The following is a 14,618-nucleotide window of genomic DNA, read 5'->3' as shown; positions in this document are numbered from 1 at the left end:
TTAGCCCGGAATCTCCTGGAACTCAAATCGGCATGAAATTCCAGATGCCACCGTTACGTTCTTGTCCACAGAACTTGGTCCCTCCTGACCGCGAGTCAGTCTTAATCTCCTGGAACTCAAATCGGCATGAAATCCCAGCTGCAACCACTACGTTAGTTTCTGAGATCTTGGTCCCAAAAGTCGGGACTTGGTCTCTGGTGGGCAGCCTTTTCAGTCTCCAAATCGAAGCTGGTTGCTTTGCTATTTTGAACAAAGTATCTTTGAAAAGTCCAACCGCACTCTTTCGGCTCTGACTCAAGGGGAACACACAATCTGATTGGCTCATAGCTTCTTATAGCTTTCCCTGCTCTAGCTGAAATATAGAAGCAGAACTCAACAACCAATCAGCGCGTGGGAACTTTCTCAAGCAGCCAATCAGAGCCAAGCCAGGTCAGCGGGAAATCTAAAATAGCCAAGATACATGCACAAGCCTGCCATATCTCCCCACAGCTATCCCAATGCCACCCGCTGGGCAGGCGTATCTGGGTCTGGCAGAACAAGTGGCATCCCGGAGGACTGCCATTGATTTCTGGACCTAGTACTCCACCTTTCCCCGCTAGCCAGGTGTCATTCACACTTCTGGGCATCCTGTGGCTGCTTTGAACTCCGATGTCCATGAGACATACCGACACCTATGGGTTTGCACAGGCTGCCTGTTTGGACATGGGTTCCGAATGTTAAAACATATTCAAATACACTTTAATTAAACTCTGAGTCTCGGGGAACCCCTCCAGCTATGTGGGACTTTAGGTGAGGATCTTGGGGCTGAAAACTAGGAGTCTGGGAGACACTGTATGGCCCCCAGTGCAACTCACCCTGTGTACCCAAAAATAGTGCGAGTAAGCAAGGAAGAATTATAGGGCCACCGGTAACTTTATCCCCAGACCTCCTGCAATCAAAATGACTTACTTTTTACCCCAAACCCTTACCTAAGACGTAGACTCCCAAAGTTTGGAGTCTCTAGGCTTTAGAGAACAGAAAAGGAATTTTTTTTTGTCTCTTTATTTCTGTCTGCCTTATTTCCTCACACACTTTCCCTTTGACTCACCTTGGACTCTCAGAGTCCCCCCAACCTTATGTATGGTTGGGCACCAACAAACCATATACTGTTTGTGGGTCACCTTGGCACTAGCTGGGGTACCCCTCCTTACCCTAGGGATTCCCTCAGCTAAAGGAATACATTTTTATCCCTTTGCCTCATTCTCCTTTCCGAGTTGTGCTGAAGCAGGGCAGCCTATTGGTGAGTCGCACTTACGTTTTCAAGGGATGATATTGCCAGGACAATGTGCCTATATGTATCAGAGAATCAGGCATGAATTCCAGACACATTTATTGGGGAACCGGTAACTTTGGACCCCAACCTCCTATGCACATTCTGACTGGTTCCTCTGCCAACCCCCCCCCCCCCCCCCTTGAAATTCATACACTAGCAATCCCTGCTTGATTGCATGCCCGGAAAGGGAAAAACACAAAAAGTGGTTTTATTACATAAAGTATAATGCAATAATACAATGTTACTGGTTCCAAGAGCTAACTCTTGGACCCTTATACACGGAGCAGGGGTAACCAAACGGGCTTGACCTTTATTATATAGCCTGGTTACCCCCTCCCGTCATAGGCACCCCAAACGGAGGTAAGTATGTCAGGAAGCAGGCGTCCCAGGAGCTGAAATGAATGGGGTTGAGCTCTGGAGACCCCTTGCTACAAACCAAAAAAACAGGGACATTTTAAGCCGTCATTACGAATCGTCATTTTTGGGGCTGATCCACGGAAATCTCCAGACCAAAGGAACCAGCCAATCCAGGGGAGATTCAAATCCGCCCCCAAATTTTGCCCATCTCATATCCAAACCGACCACGTTACGTAGTTCTTGTCTGAACTGCTTTCAGTGTCCCTGGGCTAGGTGTGGATGCACTCAGGAACAGCAAATTCACATGGGCATTTGTGAATAGCTTTCCAGCATTGTCTTTGTCCAACTCGAACCAGCTCTTCCACGTCTCTCACTTCACTGATGAAGGTTTACCAAAACGTGTTTGATCAATTTTGAGCACTACAAGCCACCGTTGTCCACTGAGACAGCAACCGGCCGATCAGACGTACACCTGCACGGACGTCTGCGCGCATATGCAGACTGAGTCATAGGAAGGAGTAGCATCAGAAGGCTCCAACCGGGCCAAACACAAGCCGGGGAACCACGAGGACTTCCATACCAGGACTCAAGGGAGTGAGGACGGCTGAAACGGACACCACGCAAACTCCACAGCATTAAAGGAGAAGTGAGAGACGTGGAAGAGCTGGTTCGAGGTGGACAAAGACAATGCCGGAAAGCTATTCACAATTGCCCATGTGAATTTGCTGTTTGTGAGTGCATCCTGTTTTCACTATCGTTATTAAATTTTATTATGTCCTTTTTTCTCTACTTTTTTTCAAGATAACTTTTACTGGATGATCTGAAGTATATTTACTGCTGTACCCCTATAAGACCTAGGCACATGTAAGTGTATGCAACTTATATCTAGGGCATAGTATATATCTGGTTCAACTTTTATTATACCATTGAGTTTCTGTTTTTTTCCTTTTTTTTTCCCTTCTTACACGCCTGGGATGACAACTTGAGTCTACACGCTGGAGGACTATTTCTTCTTTCTACAAGCTGTTTCTCGTGCATGGATCCTATGACTGTCCGGTGGACCTTCTGCCAGGAGGTGGAATTCCTTTTGGGTGCATCCATTCGCTTTCAGAAGTGAATCTAAATTAATTCATTAATTACAGAAATATATTAATGGAAAAAAGAGGATACCAGCGCGTGGGTTGTTGATTTCCTTGCAGTGTGGTGTTTCACCGGCCTCTCTGCTTCCCAGCAGGCTGCGTCTCCTCTCCTGCTCCAGACGTGCACGAGCGCACGTGACCAGGCTCCGACGACTGTGTGAGGAATTAGCACAACTATGGTGGCTGTGAGCGCCCAAAACACATCAGACGTGTTTTGGCAATGCCTCCCTCAGTGATGCAAGGAAATCAACAGAGGACGAGTGAAGGAAGATCTGCCTAACAAGGACAACAGAAGCTGGCAAGCTATGCACCAATGCACTGCTCTATAGCTCGTTTGTGAGTGTTCCTACTTTTATCTTTTCCTGTAATAAACATTATTATGCCATGCCCCTCTCTCTTTTCTTTTCTTAAAGTGGAACAAGTGTAAAGATATACACCTATCATCCGGTTCAAGTTAACCTGTGGATACTTTCTCCAAAGTGGATTTACCTTGCGGGACATTTTCACTTGGATATTTGTTTATGTAAGTGCACCATTCACAGAGATTGGATATATTTTGCACATAGGATAGTTGTGTGTTTTATAGGTTTCATACACATAGTGGTTTTGCACATTAGGGCACATAATTTTAACCCACGCGCTGGTATTCTCTTTTTTCCTTTATATATTACTTTTTGGGAGGATTTCAATCACCTCCCCACAATCCAGCAGCGGGATATTTAGTCACTGTTTATATTTAGAAGTTGGCACTGTGTTTTCTTTATTCACTGGAATATATTAATGAAAAACTTGAGAAGGGATTTATCCACCATTCTACTTCTCCGGCTTGAGCTCCTATCTTCTTTGTTCTGAAGAAAGATGGTGCACTTCGTCCCTGTTTGGACTACCAAGCATTAAACAAAGTAACCATAAGAAATCGGTAACCTCTACCGTTAATTTCATAACTCTTGGAGCAACTTAGTTCAGTAAAAATCTTCTCCAAATTGGATCTTAAAAGAGTATACAATCTAGTGCACATTTGCCCTGTAGAGATAAGCGGAAGACCACTATCCGTACCAGATATGGACTTTTTGAATTGCTGGTGATGTCTTTTGTGCTATGCAATGCACCTGGTATGTTTCAAAATGTTGTCAATGACCTGTCCCGAGCTCTACTGGATCCGTTCGTAATCGTCTATCTAGATGATATTCTAATCTTCTCCGATTGCCTGGAGGAACATAGACAGCATTAGAATGATTTCGACAGCAGAAAATTAAGACCCAGTTTACATCAGCCTATCTGTTTCTTGGGGCAGCAGCTCTGACAGCGAGCCAGATCAGCTCTTGGACAGTGCCATGGCCTTGGTGTGCTTTTGAGCTCCTGTTATTACTGCTGCCACTTCACTTAGCTGTTCCTGATCAGTCCTCATTGACACACCCCCTGGCTTGCTATTTGAGCCAGCCAGTTACTACTTTCTGTTGCTAGATCAATAGTGCCTACTGCCTTTGAGTCCAATCTTCCTAAATCATTCCGTTTTACTGGCTTGTTTCTTTGACCCGTTCCTACCTGACCATTCTACCCACCTACTGCCTGCCTCGGCCTATGCCTGCCTGACCATTCTGCCCGCCTGCTGCCTGCACCGACCCGTGCCTGCCTAACCATTCTACCTACCTGCTACCTGCCTTGACACGTCTGTCTGACCACTCTACCTACCTGACGCCAGTCTAGACCCATGCCTGTCTGATCCTACATCATCCTGTTACTCCTGAACGTACACTACCAGGACTGCCGAGCTCCAGCCAGTGGAATCTATCTCGCCACATAGAGTCCGAGGCGACGGACCTGACAGGAAGGTAAAATGTACCCTCTGTCTATTCATTGCACTCCTTGTTCAGGACCTTATTCTTAAACAACATTAATTGTATTAGCATTTATTTTGTGTTTTTTCTGCAAAAAATATTATCTTTTATTTATAGAGTGCCAACAAGGTATGGAAGACAATAATACTAATGATTCAATATTAAGATGCAATGGTACAGTAGGGAAGGAAGGCGCTTCTCCAAGAAGATTGCACTCTAAAAGTAGGGGGAGAAGGGGTATATCCAAAACGAATTAGGGTGCAGACAATATCAGGGCATGGAATAGAAATGGAAAATAGTGCAACATGTCACGGCATTTAAAAGTAGTTAGAAATCAATCTCTAATACACTCATAAGGGTAGATGATAATCGTTCTTTTGCAAGGATGAAGATAATCCCATGTATATAGTGTGTGGTTCCTGTGAGAGCGTCCTCCAGGAATACTTCAAGAAATCAGAGGTACACACAGTGCAGAACAGCTTTAATCAAAGTATAAAACTCACGTTAAAAACGAACAAACATAGGTGAGTAATGAGCATATTAGAAAGAACGGGGTAGTCCTGGCGCTCTCTGCGACGCTCCGACTCCTGCAGCTTCCCCGGTCAGTATGCTCTAGTTATATGGAAGCATACAATGTATATTTATGTATACAAATGAATACCATATTTACAAATAATAACCACATACAAATAGATACAAATGTATACATAGTAGATGAGGTTGAAAGAAGACGTACGTCCATCAAGTTTAACCTATGCTAAAATTAGACAACAGATACTTTATCCTATATCTATACTTACTTTTTGATCCAGAGGAAGGCAAACAAAAAACCCCAGTGTTATATCATCCAATGATATCTCATAAAGGGAAAATGTATACAGATGTATATAGAAAGCACATATAGCATCCAAGTTGATGACCTTGAAATAGAACATTAGAAAAGTTCCATATTTATATGCATGCCTAGAAGTCTGAAAAATAGGGTTGAACGGCACACTGCTCATCGAAAGAATATATCCTGGAATATAAATATATACAAAAACAAGTGGAAACAGTTTCAGTGAGATCTTGGGGGGGAAAAAAGCTTGAGAAAGGGTCCTAGTGACCTGAAACGTCGATTATTTCAGCTGCTTATCTTGCTGATTAAATGGAATAAATGTAAGTATTTTATATTCAAACGGACATTCTTGTGCTGAGGACTTTCTTTCTCACTCTTCAATATAAATATCATATTGGAAAGTAAAAGTTAAAATATAGAAATAAAGATAAAAATGGAAATAAAAATGACTGATACGGTATATAATGGAAAATGTAATAATGTCATATACACGGCTGTGTATATGCAAAAGTGAACATTTAAGATAAAAGATCTGTGCTATGAAAATATAAATATAATGAAGTGTTAATTTTTTTTAAAGGAATTTCAACCGATTTCAATATTTTGGGAGAGGGAGTGGCTCAGTGAGTAACAACACTGACTGGCACTGAGTGTGAATCAGGGGAGCCTGGTTCAATTCCTGTTGTCGGCTCCTTGTGACCTTGGGCAAGTCACTTTATCTCCCTGTGCCTCTGGCACCAAAAAACATAGATTGTAAGCTACACGGGGCAGGGACCTGTGCCTGTAAAATGTCTCTGTAAAGTGCTACGTAAAACTAGCAATGCTATACAAGAACATGCTATTATTATTATTATTATTATTATATTGTATCCTTCTGAACCGAGCATTTTTAATTTAAAGATCCAGAAGGTCTCTTTTTGAGGCAGGATTTGTGACCTGTCTCCCCCTGTTCTGTTCAGTGCTACATGGTTAATCCCCATATATAATATCCCTTTTGGGTCAGAGTTATGCTTAAGCTTAAAGTGTCGTGAGACACTGTGTGACTCCAAGCCAATACCAATGTTGCAAACATGCACCAGTATCCTTGTTCTCAGTGGTCTGGTGGTTCGGCTCACATATTGGAGGTTACAAGGACTCTGGAGCACTTTAGTTCACTCTGTGCTATTCTCATTTCTAAATTTGAGGCTCCAGTAAATATAACTTCAGGTTACTTGGGTAATGCTTCCCTCAAAATGTTATCCTGCCATAATACAGTCCAACGTTTACTAAGAATCCTTTTTATCCTTAATGAGTCTTTGTTGTACTCTGTAATGAACGGTGCAAACATTTCTTTATTAGATCTCCTTTCAAGATTAAGGATTTCGGATCGCTCAATTGTTCCTGCTCTTGTATTTAATTTGATCATAATCTCTGTCTAGAAACTTTTGTCTCATCATTTGGGCTTGCTCATTATAGCTGTCTTTGGAGGTGGAGTTGCGCCTCGCCCTCCTAAATTGGCCATAGGGGATGTTAGAAATCCAATTTAGTTGGTGTGAGCTTGAGTTCAAGACACAGGTAATAATATTGAACTTTTGAAAGCAGAGTTTTAGTCTTTACTTGGCCATCCTCCACAAACATTGTGAGGTTGAGGAAATGTATTTGGTGCTTATCATATTTTGAAGTGAATGCAAAATTCAAACAATGTACATCAAAATATAACAAAAAAAGTCAATGCTCGTTGACCCCCTGCCCAACAAAAATAATATCATCAATGCACTGTAGCACCGCCATAGAACCAGCAATTGGGTTGTTGTTCAAAAGGAACACCTCCTCACAAACTACCATAGAGATGCTAGTGTAGCTTTGTGCCTGCAAACCCGGTGCCCATGGCTTTGCCACATCTCTGAAAAAAAACTATACATAAGGTATAGTTAGGAAAGGAGGTTGGTGTGGTACTGAAGGATATTTGCTATGAAGCAAGCAGCTGGGGTGCTAATTTCTTGGCATCAGAGGATAGGTATTGTTATAGAACCAGCAGTTATCACCTATTATCATTCACATAACAAATGAGACATTATTTTAATTACTTTGATGTAGCAACAAAGGTTGAAAACAGACTCCAAACCAGAGTGTATGAAACGCTTTGAGGAAGATTCTGGTAACACCTGTTACTGGTTAGTAAATGCCTCTCCATTCGCCCGTCCCCATGAGATTATCACAGCTTTGTATTAGTGCAGTGTTTTTCAACCAGGGTCTCTAGGAACCCTTGGGTTCCTCAGGTATCCCTAAAGGGTTCCCTGTAATTTTATGTTCATTTTAAAATTGTACCAAATATAGAACAATTTACAATGCATCTGATCTCAGACGTGCTATTAGAGAGGGCTGGGGTTCCTTGCAATGCATCTGATCTCAGATGTGCTATTAGAGAGGGTTGGGGTTCCTTGCAATGCATCTGATCTCAGACGCGCTATTAGAGAGGGTTGGGGATCCTTACAATGCATCTGATCTCAGATGTGCTATTAGAGAGGGTTGGGGTTCCGGTTCATTACAATGCATCTGATCTTAGATGTACTATTAGAGAGGGTTGGGGTTCCTTACAATGCATCTGATCTCAGATGCGCTGTTAGAGAGGGTTGGGGTTCTTCAGAATTTCACATAGGGTTCCTTAACCAAATAAAGATTGGAAACCACAATATTAGTGTCTCAGTGCAGGCCCAAGCAGAATGTAGAATTTCTGAAATTCAATAGTTTATCATTGAGACAACAAATGAGATTTTCTGAGCGTCCACGCAGCAGGGTTTCGTTCACCAGCCTAGATCCGGTGACTCAACCATTCATATCCAAGGAGTAAGAAGTCCTTACTCTGAGTATTCTGTGGCCCTGAAGATGATGCTACACTGCAGCTCACAAAGCTCTGCAGATATAATAGAGAAGGGAGGAAAGCACTGGTGTACTCCCGATGATGATAAAAACAATTACTTTTTATTATTCACATTTAAAATGTCTTAGTCAGCTCCTATATCTGTTGTGTTTTCATAGACTAGGGGCGGGCAACTCCAGCCTTTAAGGGCCACCAACAGGTCAGGTTTTCAGGATATCCCAGCCTCGGCACAGGTGGCTCAATCAGTCCCTTCTTCAGCACAGGTGGCTCAATTAGTGGCTCAGTCTTCGAGCAAGCCACTGATTGAGCCGCCTGTGCTGAAGCAAAAATATCCTGAAGATCTGACCCGTCAGTGGCCCTTGAGGACTGGAGTTGGTCACCCCTGGCATAGATGGTGCTTTAACATGCACAGGGTGCCTTCTTAGAAGCTCTCTTGCTCCACCTTTTGTTTGTCGCTCTGTTCCTGTTAGAACCATTCTGTAACAAGCGGCTATTGCTGAAGTAGGATAAAGTGTTGTAAGTTAGAGTACCACTGCCTGCTTTTAACTGAACATCATCTTCTCACTTAAAAACCCGACATATCTTTAAAGCAGCAGTTTTCCCCCAGGTATCCCTTATCCCACCCCCTCGTTCCTACACTTATAAAGAAAAAAGGGTGGTTAAAAATAAATCAGACAGGGGAACGTCTGTTTTAAAAACAATAGTAGATAGGGATGTGACAGCTGACAGCTGTTTTGCCCAAAGCAGAGCTTCGTTAAGGCAGCTTGTGTAATATATCCTATGGCAGATTGTATTGTTGCTTTGCATGAAACAGCTGTCGGTTGATTAGAAAGCTAAAAACCCTTGTCTAATATTAATTGCTTTTCAAAGATATTCGTTTAGTTCTGCTCTTGTTAGACTAGTTGCCTTTTAAAGTGCAGAACTGTAAAACTGCAGCTTGGAAGAGAGAAGATAGAGAGGGATTTGATAGAAACGTTGAAATACATCAATGGTTTCAACAAAGTGCAGGAGGGGAAGCACATATCATAGGAACTGTCTGATGCATTAACGTATAAGCTAAACTTCGCTTAATTGAAATAACATACGCCAGACACAAACCATAATAACAATACATAACTGAAACCATTATTTAATGAAGTTAACCTCTCGCCTCTCAGCCAGAGAAAAAAAATATCATAAATAACAAAGGCTCTGCCCCCCAGCAAGTTACCTAAGTTACCATCACAACCAAACCAACAATTTAACCATTCCTGAGACCGTGCTCAGAAATAACCCACCGGTGAGCCCATTAATACCTTAACTAGGCTCTCTCCTTCCAACAAAAATGTTTGCTTGTACTAACCCTTCTTGAATCCCAACATTAAAAGCGGTGCGCAAACTGTGGTGGGCGGGATTTTTCTGGGGGGGTGCAGGCGGTTATAGAGGCCCCGCACTCTTCCCCGAGGCATTTAAATTAAAAGCCGGGGGACTGTGCAATGTCTCTGCAACTTCAACTTATCGGCTTCTGTTCACATCGCCATGACAACGCGGCATCAAATGGGAAACCCGCCACTGTCTCAAGACGTTAATGAACAGCATGGGGAAATGCAGAGGTCCTAAGATTTATAGGTATTGACTCTGTAGATCAGGTTGGAAGAAATGGAGACTAAGACAAGGAGTTATTGAGATGCGAATCAAGATGGATCTATGCTCTCACCTTTTCACCGTTATTTATTATTTAACACTTATTTTCTGATTGGACTCTGGTTGCCTTTGGTTCATTTATTTCTTATTTCAATTTGAAATAAATGTCTTGCCCATCTAGCTTTACTTCAGGCGACTAAAATAATACTCCTTATTATAGCTGCAATCACCTGGTTACCACTTGTCACTATCATTGGTTTACCGCATTAGTGGATTTATATAGGGTTATGTTTTCGTACGTCACTTTGTATTGTCCAGGAGATCGACCCGCTAGGTAGAGAAGTCCAGCGGCAGGCAGGGGTCTGAGGCAGGCAAAACAGCAACAGGGCTTCCAACAGGAGACAAGGTAGGGTATTCCCTGTACAGGCAAGTAGAGAGAGGAATGGAAGCTTTAAAAATGGAGAAGGTGGGTGTGAGTAATCCAGCTCAGACTGACTTCCTGCCTTGGCGACCATGTTGGTAGAGGCAGCGAAGTGAGAGGGCATCCATGTTGGAATCCTTATAGTAGGACATCATCCCAGACCTTTTTAGCATAGGATGTATGCAATGGTAGATGAAAACGATAATAATTGGAATAACAGAAATGTACCCCAGTGAGCATTTGTGTTGATGCTTCATCTCTTAATGAAATTGTGGAGCAAACCATCAAAATTAAACATTCAAATGATTCACTGATTTATTTACGACCCCCTTGTAGAAGCATTTGGAATCTCATGGACTATGAGTCCATCTATTCCTTTCCACAGCGAGTGCTAAATATGGGAACTTTTCAGGTTCCGTTTCGAACCTACCTTGTAAAAATGATATAGTCGTTTCCTATTGCACCCTGTTATATAAACCTTTATATCTACCTAAGTACTAGGCTGAGCGGTATGGTCACCACAATTGTTTATTTCTAAAATTGTTATTACTCACAAGATATCCTTATACATCAGGCAAGAAGGAGAAGGAGCGGCTCACTGAGTCAAGACACTGACTGGCACTGCGTTTGGAGCAGTGGAACCAGGTTCAATTCCTGGGGTCGGCTCCTTGTGACCTTTGGCAAGTCACTTTATCTCCATGTGCCTTAGGCACCAAGAACATAGATTGTAAGCTCCATGGGGCAGGGACCTGTGCCTGCAAAATGTCTCTGTAAAGCGCTACGTAAAACTAGTAGCGCTATACAGTAAATGAACATGCTATTATTATTATCAGGCATATATAGAGATAGATAGATATATCAGGGCCGACAGTCAAGTCCAGAGCTGTTTGCTGCGTCCATCCTGGGAAAAGGATATATATTTTTCAAGGACTCCTCCTAAAATATGTAGCTGGCTACCAGTGTGGGATTATCTTTAAAGTATGAATTTCTGATTAAATAACAAGTGTCTACATTAGGTGGTGCTGTTTACATTGCAATGTGTTGAAACATTCATTATATAGGCACATCTACATTTCTGCACTGGATTACTCTTATGTCCGGTACATAAAATCTTCATAAACCAGTGTTTTTTGCTGCAAAACCCCAAGAGACACAAGTAATACAATGTTCACAATTATACAATGCATAGTAATTTGCAAAGTGCCAGTAATGTATTTTTGTCTGGGATATGCGATGCTATCTGACACACCTATCATCCACACCCCCAAACCTTAACGGGACCCGCAGTGCAGCTGGACCATTCTCAACCCTGATGCATACTCCGTCCCGCAGCGAGCAGCCACTTTACCTTGTCTTCAACATTGCCCCTTATTCCCTCTAGAGTGTAAGCTCTTGGGATCAGGGCCCTCACTACCTTCTGTATCTGTTTGCTCTGGTTTGTCCTTACTTGCATGTCATTCTGTATGTCAGTTATATAATTCTGTTCCCCCATTGTACTGCGCTGCGGAATATTATTTATTTATAAAATGTTTTACCCGGAAGTAATACATTGAGAGTTACCTCTCGTCTTCAAGTATGTCCTGGGCACAGAGTTATGATGACATATACATGTTTACGTGATGGCAGATACAATAGATTTGTTCAAAAAAAGGTTGGACAACTTTTTAGAAAGGAAAGGTATACAGGGATATACCTAATAAGTAAACATGGGAAGGATAATGATCCAGGGAGTAATCTGATTGCAAATATTTGGAGTCAGGAAGGAATTTATTTTTCCCCTTATAAGATATCACTAGATGATGTGACACTGGTTTTTTTTGTTTGCCTTCCTCTGGATCAATATACTTTAAGTACGGATATAGGATAAAGTATCTGTCATCTAAATTTAGCATAGGTTGAACTTTATGGACACATGTCTTTTTTCAGCCTCATCTACTATGTAACTATGCTATGAACAGAGTTTATACGTTTTATATGTATAGACATTTCATGTACAGTTAGAGCCACTAATATGTTGGTGTTTTATAAATGAAAGGTAATAATAATAATAATAATAATAATGGATACATTTGTTTATATTCTGGATAAGTGAGGACCTTTTCTTGGTAGCATTTTTAATTTCTGAAACATTAATGTAATATGATTAGACATGTATGAACCTTTCAAGTTCTCTTTGCAAAAGTTTAGAATAATTTAGCAAAATGTAAGTGCAAAGCCTATTTTTTTTTTACTTCCAGATTTAAAAATGAATATTAGCAAAATTTGTGTGAAGCGGCAAAAAATGTTGCAGGCGTTTGTCTATATTCACCACTGTTCTATAAAACGTGTCGACTGTTTCTGTGAAATACAGGCAAAACTCCGTAACGATGTGCTCTCTATGGAAGATATTTGCAGTAGCTGATTCCGGCTGACGTTTCATACGGATACAGTCGACAAATGTGCACCAGCCATGGATGCCCAAAAATAGTCAAAATTGTGAAGTTGAACAAAAGCTTAACCCATTATAAATATAATCCATAGGTTGTCTACCCCGCTATTTCTTTGTTGATGGAGTCAGTAATATCAGTCATTTCCAGTCATATGAAAAGTCCTCTTATAGATCCAGTTCCACAAAAGGGTGCTAAGCTTAAAGCAGCAATACTACTCCCTCCCCCACCTGTTTTTCTTATTATTTGTACATGTAAAGCGTGTGACAATGTACAATTCTACATATTTAACTAAGCTGGCCATCGTTTGGTGCTCCTGTTATAAATCTGTGAAAATCCTGACTGTGTGCGCCTAACATAATGGCTGCCTTTCAGCTTCAATCCTTCAGTCACTGTAACTCCGAAGCTACAATGTATCCTTATATTACTAAGGTAACATTATCTATTGTTATAGTTTGCAGCTCAAACTGCTGGGAACATTGACAACAAATTATCACAAACATGAAAGTGTTGCAAAGCCCTTGCACAGCTGGGAAGGTGGGCTAAAACCTGCTATAGAAATCAAAGGATGCTTTAAAACTCATTAAAAATGTAATTGAGTTGAATTAAAAAAAAACAGACACTATTATCTGATACTACAGAACTGATTTCTTTAAAATAAATAAATAAGATTTCACATGCTTTGCTACTTTCCGTCCCATTCAGGTGAATGCGAGTAAAGGCGTGCGAAAGCTTAACACCTGTTTGTGAATCTGGGCCATAGGCGGTTGGAATCTAATGAGACTTATTTATTACCACAGGTGTGCCACAGGTGTGCCACAGTGTTCCTAAAGCTGAAGCAAAAACATTTCCTGAATGGATACATCACAAAAGTGACACAAATACGGTCACTGTAGATTTTGCACTCATAATTGTAACCCTGTCACAGTACTAGTAGTGCCACAGATAACTTCAATGGATCCTCACGAATAGGGTTGCCACGTGGCTTGTCCACAGACAAGCAGGCTGGCAACGAGCCAGACGTCAGTAGGAGGGGAGAAGAGCCGAGCCAACATCGCGGCACCTAAGAGAGTGACCAGCAGTTGCGACGCTCTCTGGGAATGTCGGTGGGGAGGTATGTTATTTATCAATGATCTGACCGTTATGTCAGTTTTTCTAAATTTCCCTCCAAGTGTGCACCAGTTTGCGCCAGTTTGCACCAGTTTGATATTCTATTTTGTAAAAAGCGCCCTCCGCAGAATTTTTTTCCGAAATAGAACATGAAACGGTGCGGATTGGTGCACACCTGGAGAGATTTTTTTTTTTATAAATGACGTAACGGTCAGGTCATTTATAAATAACACACCTGCAGTCATACTCACTCATCCTCTCTCACCCAATCCCCCACCCCGTCCCTCTCATTCTCCCACCCCACCCCTCTAATTTTCTCTCCCTCCCCATCCCTCTCATTCTTTCTCCCCCCATCCCTCTCATTCTCTCTCCCCCCATCACTCTCATTCTCTCTCCCCCCATCCCTCTCCTTCTCTCTCCCTCATCCCTCTCCTTCTCTCTCCCTTATCCCTCTCATTCTCTCTCCCCCATCCCTCTCTCTCTCTCTCCCCCCATCACTCTCATTCTCTCTCCCCCATCACCCTCATTCTCTCTCCCCATCCCTCTCATTCTCTCAACCCCATCCCTCTCATTCTCTCAACCCCTCTATCCCTTTCATTTTCTCTCCCCCCCATCCTTCTCTTTTTCTCCCCATCCACCTCATTCTTCCCCCATCCCTCTCATTTTATTTCCCTCCCCATCATTCTCATTTTCT

General features: G+C 42.0%; 1 protein-coding gene across 1 annotated transcript in view; it reads right to left on the bottom strand.

The window, feature by feature from the left end:
• Positions 1–606: 606 nt before the first annotated feature.
• LOC142494635 (uncharacterized) overlaps positions 607–14,618 on the bottom strand; it is a 67,175-nt gene continuing 53,163 nt past the window's right edge. The window contains exons 4-5 of the mRNA XM_075599067.1: positions 2,635–2,773; positions 607–692 (exon numbers count right to left, since the gene is read on the bottom strand). Coding sequence (XP_075455182.1) covers positions 607–692; positions 2,635–2,773 — 225 coding nt within the window. The remainder of the gene's footprint in view (positions 693–2,634; positions 2,774–14,618) is intronic.

Source organism: Ascaphus truei, chromosome 5, assembly GCF_040206685.1.
Source record: "Ascaphus truei isolate aAscTru1 chromosome 5, aAscTru1.hap1, whole genome shotgun sequence".
NCBI lineage: Eukaryota > Metazoa > Chordata > Amphibia > Anura > Ascaphidae > Ascaphus > Ascaphus truei.
This window is presented reverse-complemented; position numbering and strand designations above follow the sequence as displayed.